Source organism: Podarcis gaigeae (genome assembly GCF_964106915.1).
Source record: "Podarcis gaigeae genome assembly, chromosome: 5".
In the NCBI taxonomy this organism is placed as follows: Eukaryota; Metazoa; Chordata; class Lepidosauria; order Squamata; family Lacertidae; genus Podarcis; species Podarcis gaigeae.
Genome location: NC_139681.1, coordinates 2,238,239 through 2,262,017, shown reverse-complemented (window position 1 = coordinate 2,262,017; position 23,779 = coordinate 2,238,239). Strand labels below are relative to the sequence as shown.

General features: G+C 43.8%; 1 protein-coding gene and 1 long non-coding RNA gene across 3 annotated transcripts in view; one reads left to right on the top strand and one right to left on the bottom strand.

Annotated features, from left to right (window-relative positions):
- Positions 1-18,825, bottom strand: part of LOC310844659 — a 153,743-nt gene extending 134,918 nt beyond the window's left edge. The window contains exon 1 of the long non-coding RNA XR_014564217.1: positions 18,656-18,825. This is a non-coding gene — a long non-coding RNA (uncharacterized lncRNA). The remainder of the gene's footprint in view (positions 1-18,655) is intronic.
- Positions 14,590-23,779, top strand: part of ETV6 (ETS variant transcription factor 6) — a 140,995-nt gene continuing 131,805 nt past the window's right edge. The window contains exon 1 of one of the 2 annotated variants that reach the window (XM_083738852.1): positions 14,590-15,463. In XM_083738852.1, coding sequence (XP_083594978.1) covers positions 15,431-15,463 — 33 coding nt within the window. In that variant the 5' untranslated portion in view covers positions 14,590-15,430. The remainder of the gene's footprint in view (positions 15,464-23,779) is intronic. The other variant, XM_083738851.1, reaches the window with a different exon arrangement.

Below are 23,779 nucleotides of genomic sequence, written 5' to 3'. Positions count from 1 at the left end.
TGTGCATCTGATGAAGTGGGCTCTAGTCCACAAAATCTTATGTCATAATAAAGGTGACATGAGCATGTTGTTTTGCTGCAATGGACTAGCACAGCTACTGCCCATCTGGAAATTGTTACGATAAAGAGCATCATAATTACTGCTTTATGTTGTCTCTTGGGTGACTAATGCCTGGCTTTTGCAAGGATTTCCTGTGCTTTGTAGAGCTCCACATTCTGCAGAGCTTTTGTGTACGTTATTGTTTGCCAAGAAGTAAAATAATTTTATTCCACCAAAATTAACATTGAATATCAATTGGGTGTTTTTAGGGCACAGAACATTTGATAATGTTATGAGTTTTGCAGGGCGTAGGCTGTATGCTAGGGCCCCTTCTAATTCCTGGATACAGCATGGATTCAATTCCTGGAACAGCCAGGCTAGCTTCCTTGTGAGGTAAGTATGGGCCATTAAGGTAACAAAGGATGAGGCTCTGTGACAGATTACAAATGCCTCCGCCCTCAACTCGCTGGCAGTTAGAAAGACAAAGGCCAGAGTTGGGAGCTGGGTGGCTGCAAGTTAGAACATACCCTCCAACCTTGCTCCTATGAAAATAGGCACAAATCAGAAACCTGGACGGGAAAGGGATTGGTGGGGGAGGACAAGCGAAACAAGCAGGGCTATCAGTCTCTAGTATTCACAAAAAATTATACTGCTAACATTAAACCTTGTTGAACTAAATAGGGCTTAGGAGACCTAGATGTGCAACTACTGCAGCCCAAATTCTATATGCTCACAAATGGTGGGAGGGGGCAGTTCCCACGAAAGTGGAGTGGCAGTTGAAACTGATGGAGTATGCAGAATTAGCAAGTCTAACCAGTAGAATTAGAGGCCAAGACAAAACATCTTTTATGGAGGATTGGAAAATGTTTGTAGACTGTATGAAGAAGTATTGTAAACAGGTTAGATTGTTAGTAGGTTTAGAGTAAATTCAGCAGTAAAAGGGATTTTGAGAATAAAAGGAGAAAAATAAGGTATGGCTTGATTATAATATGCAGCAGCAATTGGTATTTAGAAGAAACCATGGAAGGGTGGAAGGGAAGTCAATGGTTAACGTGATTTTTTTATTAACGTGTGAATTACTGTATTGTTGGAAAATTATAAATAAAATATTCAAAAAGGGCTTAGTAGACATCACTGTACATCATTGTACTGCTGCTGATTATTACTATTATTTCAAATTAAAGGTTGTCAATCTTTACACACTCTTCGGTATTGCATTTGGAATTTGGAATTTTTGTAAAGTATGAAATGTCCAATGATATCATCACCAAACACATTCTTGATAACAAATCTAATATTTAGTATGATATATTTGGTGGTGTAGATTTCCAAAGTTTCCCAGCTATTTGGAAAATGCAGTTGTACTCTAGGAAGATATTAAGTAGCTGTCCTAAGTAGCTTTCAAAATTCTCCAATTCACATTGAAACTAATGTGAATTTTCTCCCTCCATGCAAATGGCAGGTGTCTATGATGCAATTTGGACTGCAACAGGGGACAAAGGGTTAAGGTCCATTTGCCTCACACACAGAGATCAAGGCCCCAGTCTGGATTATTTGTGAAAGCAAAATCCTGTACTGGAGAACGGGCAGTGGGATTAACATCATGTGTAGTTTTGCCATCTCCACCTTTCTCTTGTGGAGTTCAAAGCTGCTGCAAAACCCAAGGGCAGTTCTGTCCCCCATCGCTTTAGGCAACACTAATGGGACTAAACAATATTGGCCATACCAAGCAGCGCACGTTTACCTGCACATTTTCAAACGTCATATATGCCAACGTTTGCCACCAATACCCTTCTCTTGTTGTGCGGGTCAAAACAGGTCAGCCTCTGTCCGAGAGAATAAATGGACACAACACAGACATTAAAAGAGGGCGACCCTAAGAAAGCAGTGTTTCCCCAGGGACTTCTAGAGCTAGCCTTCAAGTGCCACACTTGGAAAATAAGCATTTCGCAAAGAGACTGCAACATGCAAGCTGCTGAATTGGAATTATTTGACACTCTGGAGATTGGTCTCAACACATTCTGGGAGCGGCCAGCTCATTAACGTAAGTAATTGTCTCTCTTGAGGTGTGTTTTTATGCTATTGATCTTGCTGTGCCTATTCATCACCAGCGGCTGCTTGTGGGGAGTGGATCACTCCCACACTGCTCTAGATGTAGAGTGACACACCTGCTGTTGTCTTTTGCGGTGCTTGACCTCTTGACCTTACTTTATGCAAAAAAACCCCAGTGGTTTTATTTGATTTTTTCCTTTCCGCTTGGAATATTGTGAGTGTACACTGTTCTGTTTTCTGGGTGCAGGTCTCAGCAGAAGACAAGGCCAGAGTAGCTTGCACAGCTTTGTGCAGGACGACATGAGAGCAGAACTCAGGTGTTGCTTCAGCAGTGGCCGCCCTCAGACTGTGCTTGAAAGAGCAGCTGCAGCCCCCCCCCGCCCCGTAGCGAGCTCTGCCTTCAATAAGAGTTGAGTATTCCCTTGCTTAAGCAGCCATTGACAGCAGGGGAGAGAGCAGCTGCTGGCACCATGAGTTCTTCTTGCACAAGCATTTATGAGGCTGGAGCTGTGGGCACGTCCCTCTCCCGCTCCAAATCCATGCCCCCATTCCCTGAAAAGGGGTGTCTGGGCCAAGGTCATTTCGCATGTGGGTGCACCCCATACACGGGTAACTACCTGATGGATCTGAAAGTGGGCTCTTGCAACTAGGCTAATTGCAATTAAATTAATTAAATAGGCTGGTTAAGATTTAACTCTAGTTAGGGTTTTTCCTGTCTGTACGGCTCTTGGGGCTCTCCTCGCAGGGTCATGTTCCTCGCTGACCCTGTTCTGCCCATTCATTGAGTGCTTCTACATGGCCAGCATGGATCCTGGGTTGTGATAATGCCTCTTGCTTGGATGGATGGAGAAACTGCATGGATGGGGGCAGCAATGATGGTGAGGGGCAAGACAAAGTCTTAGGAGGAAAGGTTGAAGAAGTTAGATATATTTTTGTCTTGAGAAGGGATTCTTAAGAGACAACGGCAGTATAGGAAGGTTTATAGTATAGATGATGAAGCAAATGTGGGTTTTTTGGGATAAGCAGCCTCATGTAACTAACATGTTTAAGTCTAATTAATGCATGAAGGGGTTAATGCCATAGAGTAAACTGTCCTGTGAGGCTTACCTAGGTCACTCCTTCTCACCTTGGGAGGAAGGTATTCAAGCCTCTTACTCCAGTCTACCAGAGAAGCTCAATGTCTGAGGAGATCTGAGCTGGTTGCTCCAAGTTCAGATCACATGACTCTAACAACCATTCTTGAGTTCCTGTACCAATAATTTGGAACTTTCACCACTTTGTGACTAAACTAAATACCACTTTATTGCCTGTGCAACTTTTTATGAATGCTGTATGGAAAAGCACATGAACCTGACCTTTGGAAAGTTTGTACGTAAACCATTTTTAACTTGCCAAAGTGGTCTTTCTATGCTGGGGAAGAGGGATACTTTAAAATATGCCATTCTAAGTTCCTTCCAAAGTTCTAACAGCTTATATTTCCACTCTTTACTTAGCTGCATATTTTGTTGTTTTATATCTGTTGGGGTTCTCTACTTGCCCCAGACCTTGTTCTTGGCATCCAGGGAATTCTCCTTGAAACTGTTGCTCTGAAGGCAAAACAGGCCACTATTTTTAGAATAAAGGGGGACCTGTCCCTTAATAAAGACTTGATCAATACCCAGACAATCTCCCCAATGGACCCTGAGATCATCTCCTGAGGCTCTTCTTCATGTACCCCCTCCACAAAGAGCTTCGGAGAATGACAACATGAGAACAGGCCATTTCTGCAGTAACTCCGTTTGTGGGATGCTCTCCCCAGGGAGGTTCGCCTGGTGCCTCCATTATACACCTTTAGGCTCCAGGTGAAAACATTTCTCTTTAATTAGGTATTTGGCTGATTGACATCCGACACCCTTTCAAGATGTGTTGTGGAAGAGGGGATTTTGGGGTTGTCTTTGTGTTTTCATTATGTATTTTGTGTTTTTTATATTGTAATTTTGTGTTCTGAGATCTACGTATACAAATTTAATAAATAATAATAAGTCTTTGAACAAGACTGCTCTTAAGTCCTTGCGGTTTGGGCAGACTAGTAAGTAGTGGGTAAATAAATCTTCAGGCACATCATCACCACCTGGGCAAACTCTCTTTTCTTCAGGGATCTGACGAAGGCACCCTTCCACTATGGCTGAGCGCATAGGCTGTAGCCGCAGAGCTGTAAAGGCTTGTCTTCATTTGATATTTGCGAGGAGTCTGAATGGGGAGTTTGCCATAGCAAGACAGGCAGGCAGGTAGAAATGCAATCAGCACAGAAATCTTTTCATGTGGTGAGATGCCATCTCAAAGTCTAATGAACTCGGAGTGTCCGAAGAAAGGCCATACTTATCAATAACTTGTGGCATTTCCTGATTCCTGATTATATGCTTGTAGAGCAGATAAGACACTTCACTTTTTAAAAAAAGAGATATATATAGCTTATCCCAGCCAAACCAGTCCCATTTTGTTAGCTGATCTGTTTTGCTGAGTTGGTGTTCCTTTTGCGTCTTCTGCTCAAGTTGCCCCAGGAGCAATTCAGTCCTTTTCATAATTGCCAGTGCTGGAAAGTGGGGCAGCTGATAAGATCTCTTTTTCTGGCCTTATCCAAGATTAATCGCAAACAAGACTTCCCTCCCATTTTTCTCACTGGCATATTTGCCTGAGATAATGAGGCCTCATGAACTCTAATTTGAGGTCATGAGAGTGAAGAACAATATTCAATGAAATCTGAATTGAACAGTAGTTAAAGAATATTAGGTGAGATTAATCAAGAGTTGCGAGCTACTGCTTGTTTTTCAGACCTGCCGTGAAAGAGCTTGAGCATGATCTGACATCCCAAGGGAGAAAGGTGTGGAAAGTTATGAATGGTGTGGAAAGTATGAGGGGTGGGAATTTGTTCTCTCTCTGATAATACTGGAGCTTGCTGGGATGGGGTGAGTGGGTGTCATCCAACAAAACCAACTGGAAGTACGTTCAGCACAGATAAAGGAAAAAAAATTTCTCGCACAAGGCATAATGCCCCTATGGAATTTATTGTCAAATTATATGGTGGTCACTAGCTTGCATAACTTTTTTTTTTTAAATTATTTTTAGTTTTCAAGTTTATACATTTCACTATTTTTATAATCATTTTGACATTTCAAAACTTGACTTCCTTCCCCCTCTTTCTCTGGTTCCTTAAATTTATTTTTAATATCTTCTGCATATCTCACCCAAATTAACTTATCTTGCTTATTTATTAATCTTCTTTAAATATATACTCTTATGAAACTGCAGGTTATTACAATAATCCTGCCAATGTTTTTATCTGTTTACAATTTATCTGTTAATATTCAATAAACCACTTCCATTCTTTTATTTAAAAATGTTATATTGATTTCTTATTCTTCTGGTAAGTTTTGCCATTTCTGCATTTTCCATAAGGTTTTGTATCCATTCTTCCTTTGTTGGGACTTCTGTTTCTTTCCATTTTGTAACATTCTTTGCAACATTCTTGCCACTATAGTGGCATACATGAATCAGTTTCTATACAGTTTAGGTAGTTCTGTCCCTATAATTACCAAAAGGAAATATTCTGGTATTGGGAAGACCCAGTTTTCTGAGTGCATGTTCTGGAAGTTGGGCAATAGGAGCAGTACAGGATTCCTTTTGGTGTACCAACCTCCCCGCTGCACCAAGGATTCCCTGCCCGAGCTGCTTCAGGTCGTGGCGGATGTTCTCCTGGAGACACCTAGTCTGGTTGTCCTAGAGGATTTTAACATCCATGCCAACATGACCTTACAAGGGGCCGCTTAGGACTTCTTGGAAAGCATGGCCTCCATGGGGCTGTCCCTGAATAAGTCTGGCCCAACTCATAGTCGCAGGCATGCCTTAGACCTGGTGTGCATCTCTATGGATGTGGGTGATCTGACACTAAGTAAAAGTGAAACAAAATAAGTGTCATGGTCAGACCACTTCCTGGTGCAACTGGACTTCTCCGCAACTCTTCCCCTCTACAGGGAGGTGGGACTGATCTGGGTGGTCTGCCCCTGCCACTTAATGGATCCAAATGACTTTCAGAGAGTGATAGGGAATGTTATATCCTAAATTGATGGCCTTTCAGCTGATTCCCTGGTGGCCCACTGGAATGTGGAGTTAACCAGGGCTATTGACTGTCTGGCTCTGAAGCGCCCTCTCCGATTGCATGGAGCCCAGACAGCCCCATAGTTTTCCCCAGGGCTGAGGGCAATGAGACAATTGCTGAGGTGGCTAGAGCGCTGGTGGTGGAAAACTCACTCTGAATCTGACTGGACACAGGTTACAGCTGCTCTTTTCTGCCATAAAGGCGGTGGATAAAGTCCTCTTCGCCATCGCTATCACCACTTGACACGCTCGACATTGAGCACTGTGGTCTAAACCACTGAACCTCTTGGGCTTGCTGACTGGAAGCTAAACAGCATTGCTGTGTGCTCTGGTTTCCATCACGGTGTCCCATTGCACCAGAAGCAGTTTAGTCATGCTGGCCACTTGACTTGGAAAGTTGTCTGCAGACAAACACTGGTTCCCTCAGCCTGAAGTGATATGAGCACTGCAACCCCATAGTCGCCTTTGACTGAACTTAAACCATCCAGGGGTCCTTTGCCTTTGCCTTTTACTTAACCCCTGCCCAATGCTTTGGTCCTGATGAAAACTATGACCAAAAATAAGGGGAAAACAGAGTTTATTATGTACTACATTTATATCTCACCTTTCGTCCAAGAAGCTCCAACATGGTTTGCCTTCTGCTCCATTTTTATCTTTATTTCAAAATTCTCCAGTTCACCTTGAAACTAATGTAGGGCTAAGTAGTTCTCCATTTAAAGATTATAAGTCCTAAACTTATCTTGGCACTTTTGTGCCCAGTCCCAAGGGGGGTGGGGCACGGAGGGGTGGGGTGCACAACAGTTCAGGGTAGGAGAGGGGCAGGGAAGCTGCTCTCTGCTGCCACCGGGTGTAGGATGTGCCATGGCTGAGGAGGGGCGGTGGCAACGCTGCCACCCACTTGCTTGCTCTCCTTCATGCCAGACCTGGGGGGGTGGGGTGGGCAGAACTTCACCAGGCACAAGCGCCGCAGCGAAGGAGCAGCTCCTCCTGGCACGGAGCTGTACATTATCAGCTTTTTAGCTGCATTTTGTGTTCAAGTGCACACTTAAAGGAAAAAAAGCACTGGTCAGAAATTGGCTACCACAAAATGTGGTGTTGAATGTTATTTTAAATGAAATTCAGGGTGGAATGAATCCTTCCCTAATAGCGAGAGCTTTCAAGGCAGTCATAGCAAGTTTTCTTGTCAGGTGTTTAATTCTGTTGCTGTAGTATCTGTTTCTGGATAAATGCACTATAATGTCCATAATGTAAGCCCTTAACAACTCGGGTCCAGTTGATCTTCAAGACTGCCTTACCCAATATGCACCTATTCAACGGCTTTGATTGATGGAACTGGAACTTTTTCAGGTGCCGCATAATACCTGCACTGCATTTGTCGATTAGTGTGGCGGCATGAGTACTTTGGAACTCCCTGCCACTTGAGATCAGGCAGGTGTCTTCACTGTATTCTTTCTGGTGCCTGCGAAAAACATTCTTAATTAAACAAGCCTACTCAGATGTTTAGAAAGTTTGTATGAGTTTTAATTTGTTTTAGTCTATTCTGTTGTGGTTTTAACCTTTTGTATGTTTTAAATTATGGTTGTAATTTTTTTAGTGAGGATTTTATTGTTTTATTTTTTTTGTAAACTGCTTTGAGGTTTTTCTGCAATCAAGTGGTGTATAAATTTTGTGAAACAAAGAAGAAATAATACTAGTTGTGCATGAGAGACAGCAGGTAGGCAACCAATGTCAGGAGCTGCTGGGGTTAGAACCAGGAACCCTAATCTTTGTGCACAGCTGCCCCATGTGGTGAACCACCAGAACTGCAAGTGGAAGCATCTTCGGCAGGGGAAGGGTGTGCAAAATTTTCTCAGGCTTTGGGTTGGCCATTGAGCCCTCCTGGATAGAAAATATATAAAGGGCTTCCTGTTTGAGCTGGCGCTTGGCCTGAGCAACTCCAGTTTTCCTTGCTCTCATGTTTCAGTGTGTTCTTCAGCTCTGACTCCTGGCTTGGTCCCTCGCCTCAAATTCCCTGGCATAACTTGTGGCATCCCTCTCTGTCCAGCCCTTGTCTTCAAAGCAGTATCAGTTTCCTCAAAATAGTACTCTGATACTGCCTGATGGTTGGGAATGGAATGTACAAGAAGGACCACTGTCAAGTAGGTACTGCTGGCCATGCTGTTGGCAAGTGGCTGATGGGCCATTGGCCAGCAGGGGCCTCAGACACAGCTTTCGTCTTCATTTTTTTTAAGGCAAGTGTCTAGCCCTCCTCAAAAGGAAGCCATGAAGCAAAATGTGCATGTACCCTTCTAGGATTTCAGTGAGATGAGCCAGCCCTTCAGTCCTTTTTTCCAATGAGTAAAGTCAGAGATGTGATTGATGAGTGAGTTGTCTGGACACTGAGAGGAATGTCTGGGGTCCCAAAGAGCTAATGTTCAACCCCCCCCCCCTTTAGTGCACTTCTGCTCATTTTCTAGTCCTTTTAATTTCTGTAGTTTGTCCTTCCTTTTTCCCCTAACAACCAGGATGCATATTTTCTGTGTGGGTTCGTCTGAGGTCTGGTACTCCCTGTAAGTTATTATCTGCAAGTACCAATAATATAGTGGGACGCAGGTGGCGCTGTGGGTTAAAGCCTCAGCGCCTAGGACTTGCCGATCGAAAGGTCAGCGGTTCGAATCCCTGCGGCGGGGTGCGCTCCCGCTGCTCGGTCCCAGCGCCTGCCAACCTAGCAGTTCGAAAGCACCTCCGGGTGCAAGTAGATAAATAGGGACCGCTTACCAGCGGGAAGGTAAACGGCGTTTCCGTGTGCGGCTCTGGCTCGCCAGAGCAGCGATGTCACGCTGGCCACGTGACCCGGAAGTGTCTCCGGACAGCGCTGGCCCCTGGCCTCTTGAGTGAGATGGGCGCACAACCCCAGAGTCTGTCAAGACTGGCCCATACGGGCAGGGGTACCTTTACCTTTACCTTACCAATAATATAATATAAGTTATTATCTGCAAATATAATATATATATCTGCAAATACCAATAAGTGTGAGTGGATGTTAAAGAAAACTGAGAACTTTGCAGAGAGGCTCAGTGTGTCTTCAGCTGTGCAGGAACTGAAGACTCATTAAGAATCCACTGTACAACCAACTTCCAGTGCAATGGTGAGCATGTTTATCTGTCTCTAATGGGGCCCTCCCAGGAAGGCGGGCACAGGATTATAGACTAGACTTTGGTTTAAGACTGGCATTGGGGGAAGCTAGGGATCAGCTATGTGGCATGCAGAAATTAAGCTATTTCTAGTATGGAAATGCAATTATTGGGAAAGCTTCACTTGTTCACATTTTTTATGTGTGTAGCTAATGATTTATTTTTGGGACCTCCACACCACCTGCAAAGAGGGCATAAATTTGCACATGCAAATTTTATGTAAATCTGTATCCTCTTCTGTGAGTGGGTCAGAGAACCCCATCTACATACAAAGTACTGGACCTGAAAATCCTGTCCTCCCCACCCCCATGCACAGGACCAAATGTACACCAGCCATCAAAGCCTGTATAGTTGGTAAGAACTTTTAGCTAGCATATTATTAGAAAACATATTAACTAATTGAGGATAAGTATATCAACAACCATAGTAATGCTCATGAAAGTTAGATTGCCAGCAGCTAAAAATGATTATAGTGCAGCCACGAATGCTTGTGGAAGTTCAGTTTCCAGACCAAGCGTCTTATTTCCAGGCAATGCACACAGCAGTTGTGAAAGGGTGCTGTGCAAGAGTACAGAATGAAGGAAGGCTGTACTTGTAGAAACAGAGTTGTAGAACATCCAATTCTCTAACTGCTGGCTCGCTTGTAACAGAGAACATATTGTTTCTCTCCTTTATTGGTCAGACAATCTAGCAGTAGCTGGAGAAATTCTGCCCGCTTTTGCATTTTAAATTAGCAAACATTTTCTTAGTGAACTTGCACAACAGATTGGTAAAACAGTCTTTCTGTTGTGCTTATAGTTTAACATTCATTCCTATAAGAGTTGAAGAGTTTCACAAAATTTCTTTATTTTGCAGTTTGTTTTACCCATTTATAAGTATATAATTCCAGTATTTGTTTACGTATGCGTATCTATCTATTTTTTATCTGATTTGCATTATAATATTCCCTTTATTATTTATTTTATTGTTCACTCTTGTAAAATATCTCCCAAGTAAAGGGAGTTCACTATTTAAGCCTCATTGCTTTCAGTGAGTAAGTTAAGCACATCTCTCTCTCCTATCTTAGTAAGTGGAACTTAAAAGTGCCCAAATTTGGCTGGGTCATTACTGGTAAATACTGGATTTTGAAATAAGCTAAGTTTCTATTATGTGATAGAAACTTCTCCCTGCACAAATTGCTACTAGGTTGACAGACAGAGTGTGATTCTTTTGGTGGATTTCACTGTCCTTGACCATGGCATCCTCCTGGACCTGGATCACCTTGCAGGGTAGTGGGTAGGCCACTCTACTTACCTGTCTCCAGTTATTCCTCGAAAGCAGGCCCCACACAGACCAGACCAGAGATCCATCTCGTTAAACACCCGCTTCTCCCAGTGGCCAAGCAGACGCCTATGGGAAGCTCAAAGCAGGACATGAGCAAAATAGCACTCTCCCAACTTGTGTATTCAGAGACATCCAGTACTGGAGATAGTACACCATCATCATGGCTAGTTGCTATCAGAGGCGGAGCAAGGTGGGTGCAGTGGGTGCGGCCTGCCCCAGGTGACATCCCTGGGGGGGGGTGACATCGCCGTGCCACCCCCTGGGACAGTGCTTGGTGCAGGCAGCACACCCCCCTGGAACACACATCCTACTGGGACGCTCGGTGCAGGCGGCGCACCCCCCCCCACACCTCTGATGTTTAGTCAGAATATCATTTCTTGTAACCTGAATTCACTGTTTCAGGCCCTGTCCTTCAGAGCTTCCTCCATCCTCCTTGTAACAGACCTTTAGATATTTGAGGATGGCTGTCAAATCTCCTATTACTTCCCTTGATCTGAACACTATACAGTGGTGCCCCGCAAGACGAATGCCTCGCAAGACGAAAAACCCGCAAGACGAAAGGGTTTTTCGGTTTTTGCGTCGCTTCACTAGACGATTTTCCCTATGGGCTTGCTTCGCAAGAAGAAAGCCCATAGGGAAATCTCTGGGGACCTCTTTTAAATGCTGGCGGTAGGGAGCAAAGCCTTTCCCCTCTCTCCGGCCTTCAGAAGAGGTCCAGGAAGGCCGGCGGGGGCCGAAAGGCTTTGCTCCCCACCGCCAGCATTTTAAAAGTGGTCCGGGATAGCAGGGAAGCGCTTCCCGCTATCCCGGACGGCTTTTGAAGGCAGATGGGGGGGAGCAAAGACTTTTGCCCCCCGCCCGCCTTCAGAAGAGGTCCTGGACCTCTTCTAAAGACCGGCGGGGGGCAAAAGTCTTTGCTCCCCCCCCGCCTGCCTTCCCGGGGGCTTTAAAATCGCCCCGGGACAGCGGAGAAGTCACCGCTGTCCCGGGAAGGCAGGCGGGGTGGAAGCAAAGACTTTCGCCCCCCGCCGGCCTTCAGAAGAGGTCGGGGGACAGACTGTCCCCGGACCTGGTCTGAAGGCGGTTTCCATAGGAACGCATTGATTGATTTTCAATGCATTCCTATGGGAAACCGTGCAAGACGAAAAACTCGCAAGACGAAAAGACTTGCGGAACGAATTAATTTCGTCTTGCGAGGCACCACTGTACTCCTGTTAATGCAGCCTAGAATAGTGTTAGCCTTTTTTGCTGCTGCATCCCACTGCTGACTCATGTTAAGCATATGGCCTACTGAGACCCCGAGATCCTTTCCCCACGTACAAGTAGTAAGCTAGGTGTCCTTCATCTTATCTTTGTGAATCTAGTCCTTCTTGCCTAACGGTGGAACCTTTCCTTTGTCCCTACTGAAATTCATTCTGTTAGTTTGGGCCCAGTTCTCCAATCTGTTAAAGTAATATTGAAATTATGCCAATAAAGGCTGAATGAATGAGTAATCTTGAATCTCGATTCTGTCTCCTGCGGGACTGGCTACACCTCCCGGTTTGGTTGCCATCTGCAAATTGGATGAGCATCTCCTCAACACCTTTATCCAAGCCATTTAGAATGACATTGGACAACAAGGGGCACAGGACAGATCCCTGCAGCACCCCACTTGTCAACCAGCAACAAATCCACCTAACGGTCAACTAATTCAGCCTACATTTTACCCGATTCTCCACAAGAGTATCACGGGGAGCCTCATTTCTCTTTCTTTCTTTCTTTCTTTCTTTCTTTCTTTCTTTCTTTTTGATGGAGTAACAAGCTGGGTGGATCAGGAGAATGCTGTGGACATAGTGTATCTTGATTTCAGTAAGGCTTTTGACAAAGTCCCCCATGATACTGTTGCGAGGAAGCTGGTAAAATGTGGACTGAACAAGGGAACTGTTGGGTGGATTTGATGCTGGCTGGCAGGTCCAGTGGTGTAGAGTGGGGGGGGGGATAGAGGGGGTCGTTGTCCTGGGCACGTTTTTTGGAGGGGGTCTTAGTAGTCATAGCATACTTTTTCAAAGTGCTCGCAGACCGACTGTCAAATTATCTGTTCTAGGACCTTTCCTGGTATTGATCTCAAGCTCACAGATATTTTCTTGGGTCTTCTTTCCCTCCACACACGCCCGACTTCTAGACAGAATAATATTTTCCTGCATTTATTTAGGACTAGCTTAAGATTGCCAGAAGAAGCATCAACAACCTCAGATATGCAGAAGACACAACCTTGATGGCAGAAAGTGAGGAGCAATTAAAGAACCTTTTAATGAGGGTGAAAGAGGAGAGCGCAAAATATGGTCAACATCAAAAAAACGAAGAACATGGCCACTGGTCCCATCATCTCCTGGCAAATAGAAGGGGAGGAAATGGAGGCTATGAGAGATTTTACTTTCTTGGGCTCCATGATCACTGCAGATGGTGACAGCAGTCACAAAATTAAAAGACGCCTGCTCCTTGGGAGAAAAGCAATGACAAACCGAGACAGCATCTTAAAAAGCAGAGACATCACCTTGCCAACAAAGATAGTTAAAGCTCTGGTTTTCCCAGTAGTGATGCATGGAAGTGAGAGCTGGACCATAAAGAAGGCTGATCGCCAAAGGATTGATGCTTTTGAATTCTGGTGCTGGAGGAGACTCTTGAGATTTTCCCATGGACTGCAAGAAGATCAAACCTCTCCATTCTGAAGGAAATCAACCCTGAGTGCTCATTGGAAGGACAGATCCTGAAGCTGAGGCTCTAATACAGTACTTTGGCCACCTCATGAGAAGACCCTGATGTTGGGAAAGAGAACAAGGAGAAGGGGACGACAGAGGATGAGATGGTGGGACAGTGTTCTCGAAGCTACCAGCATGAGTTTGACTAAACTGCGGGAGGCAGTGGAAGACAGGAGTGCCTGGCCTGCTCTGGTCCAGGGGGTCACGAAGAGGACCAAACGACTAAACAACAACAAGCAGCTTTCAAACAGCAGCCAACAAGTTAGATACAGTAACTTGTTTTCCCATGTATAAAGATAGTAGTAAGCTATGTCCAAAAAGGCAATGGAATGCTGCATGTAAAAGTTTTGCTACCTTGTGTCAAATTTAAATCCTTGTTTGCACTTTCTGAGCCGTAGAACAAAGCAAGTTAAGGGGATCAGGGGAGCCCTGGCACCGGCAACGGAGCAAGTCCACTGAACTGAATGGGACTCCCATACGTAGTATTGGTCTTAACTTCCCTTTCCCTTTCTTCTTTAAATTGAAGCAGATGGAACTTCCATTCTAAGAAAACACCGTTTCACAACTGTAAAGAGACTGAAGCAGCAATAAAGATACTGGAGATTCCTCCCCAGGACTCCTTCCCTCGTTCGGGCTTCCCTCCTCCTCCCTCGCTCCTCTGACCCCCTTCTTGCCTTTGTCTCCTTGGCGGGTGAAGGCAGCTCCCCCCCCCGCTCCGTTCGTGCAACCAAAGCGCTCATTTCCTGGTCGAATCCTCTTAAAGAGGCAGCGCAGAGCAAAGCCCAGACAAAAGGCCCTTGTGCCGCTTCCCTCACCTTCCCGCAGCTCGGCGATTTAAAGCCAACCACGTGGTGCTGCTGGCTCTGGGCGGGGGGGGGGGGGCTGCTTCGCGACTCCTTCCTTTGAAAGGAAACACGGATTGTGCGGAAGTTGGTGCGAAGTCCCCCCCCCCCCGCCAGGCTGAGCCCGGGCGCATTTTCCTCGGCAGGAATTTCTGCTTGCCCCTTTCCCGCCCCCCCCCCCGGATCCCAGAGGCCGAACTCAGCGGGGCTTACTCCCAAGTAGTAGCTCTGTCTACACGTCGGGGAGCTCGGAGCGCCCCTCAGCCCCCCTCGGCGGTGTCTGCGCGATCAGTCTCGCGGAGTTCCACAGGCTTGCTCCGTGTTCAGTGCGCCCGAGGCAGCAGCACCCAGGAACCTGCTAGCCTAGCTTTGCAGCCGCAAACTGACCCGACCAACCCCGCGCATCTCCTGGCCGCCTTGTCATTTTGCTCCCATTTCCATGCCAGTCTGGAAATGTGAAACAAGCTCGCCGCTCCCTCCAGCTGTTTTTTCCGCGAAGGGGAAGCGCGCTTTTGTGCCTGCCGATCCTCCTCTCTCTCACAAGATCCCTTTTATTTCTTTCCCTGTAACCTGAGCCAGCCCGCCCCCCGCTCTCTCCGTTTCCTGGTGGATCCGGCTCCTTTAAGAGGCAGAGCTCAGTGCTGGGAACTCACGTCACTTTGCAACCCAGAAACTCTCCAGATCAATGAGCGAAGAAGAGCCGCTTTTCGCAGTTCTGCCTTTCGGTTTCTCTCTTCCAGGAAAGGGAGAATTCCCACCTTCACGGGCAGAGAGTGCGAGAGGGGGAAGGGGCGGACTCGGAGGAGCGACTGCAGCTCTGCGGGAGCACAAAACACTTCTTTTTTAAAGAATCAGAAAACCAAATTCCCGTCCTCGTCTTTTTGTATCTGCTGAGAACCCAGAATGCCCAAGTGAGCCATGCAGGGCGCATCTCCCCGGGCAGATCGGCTGCAGTCCTTGTGGATTTGTCTTTCTGGAAAGATGATCGGAGGAACTTCTTAAAACGCCTGCGGTTGGCTGGGAAAGGATTTCTGCGGGGGTTGGAGGAAGAGGAAAGGAAAGAGGAAAGGGGAGAAAAAAAAGAAAGACGAGAACTTCCTGGTCTCTTTATTTCCTCCTCTTCTGAGACATGTCTGAGGGTCCTGGCCAGTGTTGTATCAAGGTAAAAGCTCGTTTTAAAAACCCTGTTTTAAAACGTACTTAGAGCTGATAATGTATGTTCCAACCCCCGAAACTAAAGATGCAATTGTGTATTTAATCATTGGTCGCTTTAAGGAGTCGCCTAGAGCGGAAATAAGCGCCCGGGTCTCCTAATTTTCTTCCTCCCCTGGCTTTGGCGAGGCTCCCTTCCCTATAACCTTGGGCTTCTTCGTCTAAAAAGGAGGTCGACCCTGATCCGTCGGGAGAAACGGAGGAAGAAGTCAAGCTTGTTTTCTGTTTATTTGCAGGGGAGTTCTGGCTGTAAACCCAGAGTGGGGCTTACTCTTGTTATACAGCTGGTGTGTTGCTTTGCGCAGGGATCTCTGAAGTCAGCCTGAACTTTCTGTAGTATTCAGAGGAGAAGTTCCTCCACACTTTCAAACTGGAATTCTTCACTAAAGCTGCTGCAGTTAAAAAGAGATGCGGCTCTCCACCCTTTCAAACTATAAAGCCGTTTATGGCAGGCTCCAATCCTGAGCAGCCTGTGCATGTTTACTTGATAGTAAGTCCCACTTACTCCCAAGTACATACAGAGTTAATTGTAACCTTACTTCTGAGTGGCTGTGCAATGTGATCCTTTTCCTATTTACTCAGAAGTAAGCCCCATTCAACTCAGTTACAGATAGGTAGCTGTGTTGGTCTGCCATAGTCAAAACAAAAAAAATTCCTTCCAGTAGCACCTTAAAGACCAACTAAGTCAGTTCTTGGTATGAGCTTTCGTGTGCATGCACACTTCTTCAGATACACTGAAACAGAAGTTTCCAGACCCTTCTATATAGTGAGAAGGTGGGGAGGGGTATTACTCAGAAGGGTGGTGGGAATGGGTGATTGGGTGATTCCCATTCAACTCAGTGAGACTTGCTTCAGAGTAGAGGTATGTATGTGTGCATAAGGAAGGGGAGCTGGTTCTCAAGAGCTCTGTGTTTTATAAATATTGAGCTTAACACGTTTTATAGGCTGCCTTACTAACGTCCAGCATCAGGTGATTAAGTCTGAGTGACATTCTGACAGCTAAAGGGCTAATGTCAAAATTATTTTGAGATCGCTATACAAAGGAGGGAAGGGAGAGGAGAGGGTGTGCATGTGAAACAACCTTTGTCAGCAGCTTATTTTTAAAATGTCAATTGAGCACTGTGGTGCCATTACTACATACATTTGCTACTTGATTAATTTACTTATTGGTTGCCTAGAATGGATAGAATTGGCACTGCTGCACATTTGTAAGAATACAATTGTTTAGTATGGCAGCGCCTGCACTTTGGGACAGCCTGCCCAGTGAGATCAAGCAGGCACCTTCACTGTACTCTCTTCAGCACCTGCTAAAAGGCTTTCTTGTTCAGGCAAGCCTACCCAGAAGCTTAGAAAGTTCAGGTAATTTAAATCTGTTTTAGTATTTTAACTTTTTAATGTTTTGAAATAGGGCTGTGAACTTTTCTCAGTTTTATTTTTTATCTTTTTGTAAATGGCTTTTAGGCTTTTTACATCAAACAGTGTATAGATAGGAAATAAAATAAATAAATAAATAGAGGGGGCTGTTTTGTTGTTTGATATTTCTGCTGCAAAGTTGCATTTCTTTCTAACAAACTTCAAACTTCCTTCAAAGTTCTCTGGAACATTTGATAGAATTAAATAGGTTGCTCTGTGTCTAGTTGCCAAGGGATTCATTCAGATTATGAAAAAGGAAGCGTGGTTTCAGTGAGCTAATTCCAAAATTTGCTTTTGAAAATTTTTGAATATGCATTTCCATTTAGCCAGAAAAGGTATTGTCACATCTCAAAAACTTTTAACTCTCTGTACTTTTTTTTTTAATCCAGCAATGCATTTCTCTCAAAATTACTGATGGTGTGATCCAATGAACTCTTTAGCCCAGTGAGACTTACTTCTAAGTGAGCATATAAGTTGCTAGGCTGATTAGGGAATAGGTCCCATATAACTTGGATGGTTTCCCTCTGAGGAAATATGCTTCAAATTGCAAAGCAGCAATTTCAACATACAGTAGTCCTTCCTCTGTTGTGAGATGCATTTCCCAGGGGACACTGATAGGGTTGCACCAAGGTCATGAATACAGATTGAATATGTACCACAAGTTTGTACACAGTTTTATTTCAGGAATGGCACAATTTTTCTCTTTTGAGAACTGTTTTTCTGCAGTGGCCAATTCAAACCTTCCCCAGATGGCCTTAGACAAGCCATAGTTTTCAGCCTCTGTTGTCTCATCTGTAATATTGGGCTACATCTACTTTCCTACCTTTTAGAGGGGTGGCTTTAAAAGATTACTGAAATAATGGAATGTAAAGCACTGAATATTCTAAATGCTCCATAAAAATGCTTAGTATTACTATTTATCTCTGAACATGTGTAGTAGCATTACGTGGGAAATTTAATTGTGTAGCCTGATCCTATCTACATTTATTGAAAAGCAAGTTTTACTGTTTTCAGTAGGACTTACTCCTAGCAGGTATGTATAGGATTGCATCCCAGTGAGCGCTCTAAAGATGGTTATTTCTTGGTCTGTTGAACAAGCTTGTGGTGAAATGTCTCATTTTAAGTAGCTCCTACAGGCCCTTGAGAATCTTCCACCTCCCCCCCCAACCCCACCCTGCTTGCTTCACCCTGCAGTTATGCCTAATAATTGCAAGGGTCCATATACGGGCAGCAAAGTTCCTTTTTCATTCCCCTAATTTATATTTTTATTCAGGACAAGTTGTGTTGCTTCACACCCAGTATTTTCATTTCAACATGTTCACTCAAATAAACTTAAGGTTCTATGTAATGTGGCATTTTAGGGATGGGTGATCAACACCAATGAAGCTTGAAAGGGTGTTCAGTGTGTGAGGTATATATTGCTTATGGTGGCTCCTGACTGAATCTTTATAGTATTACATAGCAGCTGAAAGTTTCACTTTCAAACTGTTTTATGTTCTCCAACTGTATTAAGTACATATTTCCCCTTATCTTTCCTTTACCATTCTGGGGCACACAGTACATAGTTTGTTTACAGTAGGTTTATGGTAAACTAAGATTTACTAACCTGTGAGTACCTCTGACCTCAGTTGGACTTAGTTCTGAGTAGACATGTGTAGGATTGCTCTTTGAGTAATGTGTTCTTTTGTACAACTGTAACTAAGTATTTCGGTAGGGTTATGGATCTGACTGGGACGCGGGTGGCCCTGTGGGTTAAACCAGAGAGCCTAGGGCTTGCAGATCAGAAGGTTGGTGGTTTGAATCCCCGCGACGGGGTGAGCTCCCGTTGCTCTGTTCCTGCTCCTGCCAACCTAGCAGTTCGAAAGCACGAAGTGCAAGTAGATAAATAGGTACCGCTCCGGCGGGAAGGTACACAGCATTTCCGTGCGCTGCTCTAGTTTTGCCAGAAATGGCAAATGCTTCTGCTGGCCACATGACCCGGAAAAACTGTCTGTGGACAGACTCCGGCACCCTCGGCCAGTAAAGCGAGATGAGCACCGCAACCCCAGAGTTGTTCGCAACTAGACCTAAGGGTCAGGGGTCCCTTTACCTTTTTATGGATCTGACTGTTTAAAACAGGATTTTCTTCTTATTTGCTGGTCATTGGCTTTCCAAGTTTCCATTCCAGAAAGGAAGTATAGGCAACTCCCCATGTACACGGGGGTTATGTTCTGAGCACCACACACATCAGTGAAATTGCGTGTATTTGAAACACCATTGGAAAAACCATTAGAGGGGGAAACACCCTCCAAACCCATTGGGAAACCCTTGGAAACCCCTTTAAAAACCAGCAGCACTTACCAGATGCCAAACTCTGCCAAAGCACACCACAATCGCTCCCTCCAAACCTCCTTGCTCAAACGCCAACTCCCCAGAAGCCTCAGCAGTCAGTGCAAGGGCTTGTGGGATTGCTAGGGGCTGTGTTTATGCCTTTTTGCCCTTTCTGGGCTCTTCTATTTATTTTTTTAAAAATATATTTTTATTGTGTTATACAAAACAAATTTAAGTTCAAACATTAAATATCAGCATAATCATTTAGCATTCCCCTCCGCCCTTCCATGGTTACCATTATCAATCTTTTTCTTTCCAACTGCTTCCCTTATTTTCTCTCTCTTTTTTTAATCATCCATTTATACTATAGTTTTTTTGTACATTACAAGCATTATTCAAATCCCTTTTTTTATAGATATTTATTAAGGTTTTAAAAATTATATTAAAAACAAAACATAACAACAATATAATCAAACACAAACAACAGAAAAAACAAGTATAGTTTCATTACCTTATTTTCTTAAACCTTACTTTCCCGACTTCCCCATACCTCCCCTCTCTGTATTCCAATTTCTATTTATTAATTCAGCAAATCCTTTCCCTTAATTTCATTTAGTTTTTAACCCTTCTTTTCTTACTACTTATCCAATCCGGCTGGAAACCACACAGTTTCTAAACCAACGTCATTCTAACATTCATTAACTTTGCAATATTTCTTGAGATAGTCCTTAAATTTCTTCCAATCTTCTTCTGCTGTCTCTCTCCCCTGGTCTCGGATTCTGCCAGTCATTTCTGCCAGTCCCATATAGTCTATCACCTTCATCTGCCATTCTTCCAAGGTGGGTAGATCTTGTGTTTTCCAATACTTTGTGATGAGTATTCTTGCTGCCGTTGTAGCATACATAAATAATGTTCTATCCTTCTTTGGCACCGTTTGGCCGACAATACCCAAGAGAAAGGCCTCTGGTTTCTTCAGAAAGGTATATTTAAATACCTTTTTCAATTCATTATATATCCTTTCCCAGAAAGCCTTAATTTTTGGGCATGTCCACCAAAGGTGAAAGAATGTACCTCCAGTCTCTTTACATTTCCAACATTTATTATCAGGCAAATGGTAAATTTTTGCAAGCTTGACTGGGGTTATGTACCACCTGTAAATCATTTTCATAATATTTTCTCTCAGGGCATTATGCCGTAAATTTCACACCGGTGGTCCACAACTTTTCCCAGTCAGCAAACATAATATTATGACCAATGTCTTGTGCCCACTTAATCATACCTGATTTCACTGTTTCATCCTGCGTATTCCATTTCAACAGCAAGTTATACATTTTTGACAAATTTTTAGTATTGGGTTCTAACAATTCTGTTTCCAATTTTGATTTTTCCACCTGGAAGCCAATTTTCCTGTCCATCTTGTAAACCTCCATTATTTGATAATAATGAAGCCAGTCTCGCACTTTATCTTTTAATTTCTCAAAACTCTGCAATTTCAATTTGTCCCCTTCTTGTTCCAAAATTTCCCAGTATCTCGGCCATTTGGACTCCATATTAAGCTTTTTCACAGCTTTCGCCTCCATTGGCGACAACCACCTTGGAGTTTTACTTTCCAACAGATCTTTATATCTAAGCATTATTCAAATCCTGCCAAGTTTTTAGTTGTTTACAGTGTTCTCTTAGGTACATCATAATTTTTTCCTATTCCTTCTTAAAGTTCTTCCTGGTTTCTGATTTTCTCAGTCATTTCGCCGTTTTGGCCTAGTCCATTATATTCATCAGCCATTTGTCTCTGGTCGGGACTTTTATCTTCCTTCCAACTCTGGGCCAGTAGTATCTGTGCTGCTGTCGTCACGTACGTAAATAGTCATTTCTGCTGCTTCAGAATCTCTGCACCTAAAATACTAAGTAAAAAAGCCTCTGGTTTTTTCACAAACGTTATTTTAAACATTTTTTTCCAACTCATTGCAGATCATTTCCCACAATGCTGTTGTTATCTTGCACGTCCACCGCATGTGGTAGAATGTGCCTTCTTTCTCCTTGCATTTCCAACAGACATTTGAATCAGTTCTATACATCTTTGCTAATTTTACAGGTGTTAAGTACCACTGATACATCATTTTCATATAATTCTCCTTCAACGCACAGCACGCTGTAAATTTTTAATGCTCCCTCCATAACTTTTCCCAAGATGAAAATTGGATATTGTACCAAATATCTTGTGCCCATTGTATCATTACTGATTTAACTTCTTCGTATTTGGTATGCCATTCTAGCAACAGTTTATACATTTTAGAAAGTAACTTCACATTTTTTTCCATAAATCTTTTTCAAACCTTGAAAATTCTTTATTAAATCCATTTTTGAAATCTATTTTAAACACTTCATTTAATTGATGGTATTGCAGCCAGTCTGTTACTAACTGTCTTATGTCCTCAAAACTTTTCAATTTCAATTGTTGTTCTACTTCCATGAGCAACTCTTTATAGGTTGCCCATTCACTTTTTACATTAGTCCTTTTCAAGGATGTCACTTCCCCTGGGGAAAGCCACCTTGGTGTCTTCTGCTCTAACAGGTTTTTATATTTTCCCCATACACCATAAATTGCTTTTCTCACCAAATGATACAAAAACCCTTTATGCACTTAGGTTTTCTCATACCATAAATATGCATGCCAACCAAATCTATTATCATGACCCCCAAGGTCTAAAATATCTGTATTTTTTAAGATTATCCATTCCTGTAGCCAGCCGAGACATGACACCTCATACTATAATTTCAAATCTGGCAGAGAGAAGCCACCTTTTTCTTTGGTATCCGTTAGTAGTTTATATTTAATCCTTGGTTTCTTCCCCGCCAGATAAATTTAGAAACGTATTTTTGCTATTGTTTGAAGTGTCCTCCTCTACTGACTATGGGTATTGTTTGAAATAAAAGTAACATTCTTGGGAATACATTCATTTTCATAACTGAAATTCTTCCCCAAAGTGATAAGTTCATCCTTCCCCAGACATCCATATTTTTCTTTATCTCTTTCCATGTTGTTACATAGGTAAAGGTAAAGGTAAAGGTACCCCTGCCCGTACGGGCCAGTCTTGCCAGACTCTGGGGTTGTGCGCCCATCTCACTCAAGAGGCCAGGGGCCAGCGCTGTCCGAAGACACTTCCGGGTCACGTGGCCAGCGTGACATTGCTGCTCTGGCGAGCCAGAAACACGCCGTTTACCTTCCCGCTAGAAAGCGGTCCCTATTTATCTACTTGCACCCGAAGGTGCTTTCGAACTGCTAGGTTGGCGGGCGACCTTTCGATCGGCAAGCCCTAGGCACTGAGGCTTTTACCCACAGCACCACCCGCGTCCCATGTTGTTACATAGTTATCCTTAAAAATATTTATATTCTTACCTGTTAACCCCAAGTACTGCACCTTTTTGCTGGTTGTAGCTCATTTTTTGGTTCTGTCATATTTTTCACCAATACTTTCTTTTGTTTTTATTTAACTTGAATCCTGCTACCTGTCCGAACTCAGATATTTTATCTAATACCCTTGGTATACTCACCAACGGGTTTTCTACTGTTACTAGAAGGTCATCTGCAAATGCTCTCAGTTTGTACGCTTTGCCCCCAACTGTTACACCTTTTATTTCGTCAGATCTTATGTTCTTTGCCAGGGTCTCTAATACTAAAAAGAAACAATAATGGCAACAGGGGACAACCCTTTCTGGGCTCTTCTAAGGCCATTTTTGCATTTTTAAAATCCATTTCCAGGTTTGGCATGTCTAAATGGGGAGTTGCCTGTATTTTTTTACTTTTTCAAAAGACGTGACTTTACATGTACAGGAGACTTGGTTGAATAGAGGAGCTCTAGAGCTTATGTACAGTGGTACCTCGGGTTACAGACACTTCAGGTTACACACTCCGCTAACCTGGAAGTAGTACCTTGGGTTAAGAACTTTGCTTCAGGATGAGAACAGAAATCGCATGGCGGCAGCATGGTGGCAGCGGGAGGCCCCATTAGCTAAAGTGGTGCTTTAGGTTAAGAACAGTTTCAGGTTAAAAACGGACCTCCAGAACGAATTAAGTTCTTAACCCGAGGTGCAACCGGATCTTCAGCAAGTAAAATGAGAAATCGAGTCTTTTTGGCATTTCCGTTAAAAAACAAAAAAAGCTCAACAGCTTTCAGGGTGCCCTGAAGATAACCCAGTCACTAGTTGCTCCTGACATCCCATTCACCTCTTTGCCATCCTGAGCAGTGGTGAGGCTTCTGACCTGTGCCAAGGAATTCCATGATGTCATTTTCTTTGCTTTGGAATGATGTCTCTGCTTGAGTACAGGGGGGGCCTCTCCACTCTGAGGGGTGCAGAGTCAGGGTTGCGTTCTACACTGTAGAATGGCTCCTTATATGAAGGTTACAGTCACCAAAATGGAATGTCTAGTTGCCTGGGCAAGACAGCTCTCTTATTTTTTGAATGATGGACTGACTGTAATTGATTCTCAGTTAAACATCTGGCTAGTTCAGATGACAACCTTGAGCCAGGTTAAGAGCTTGAA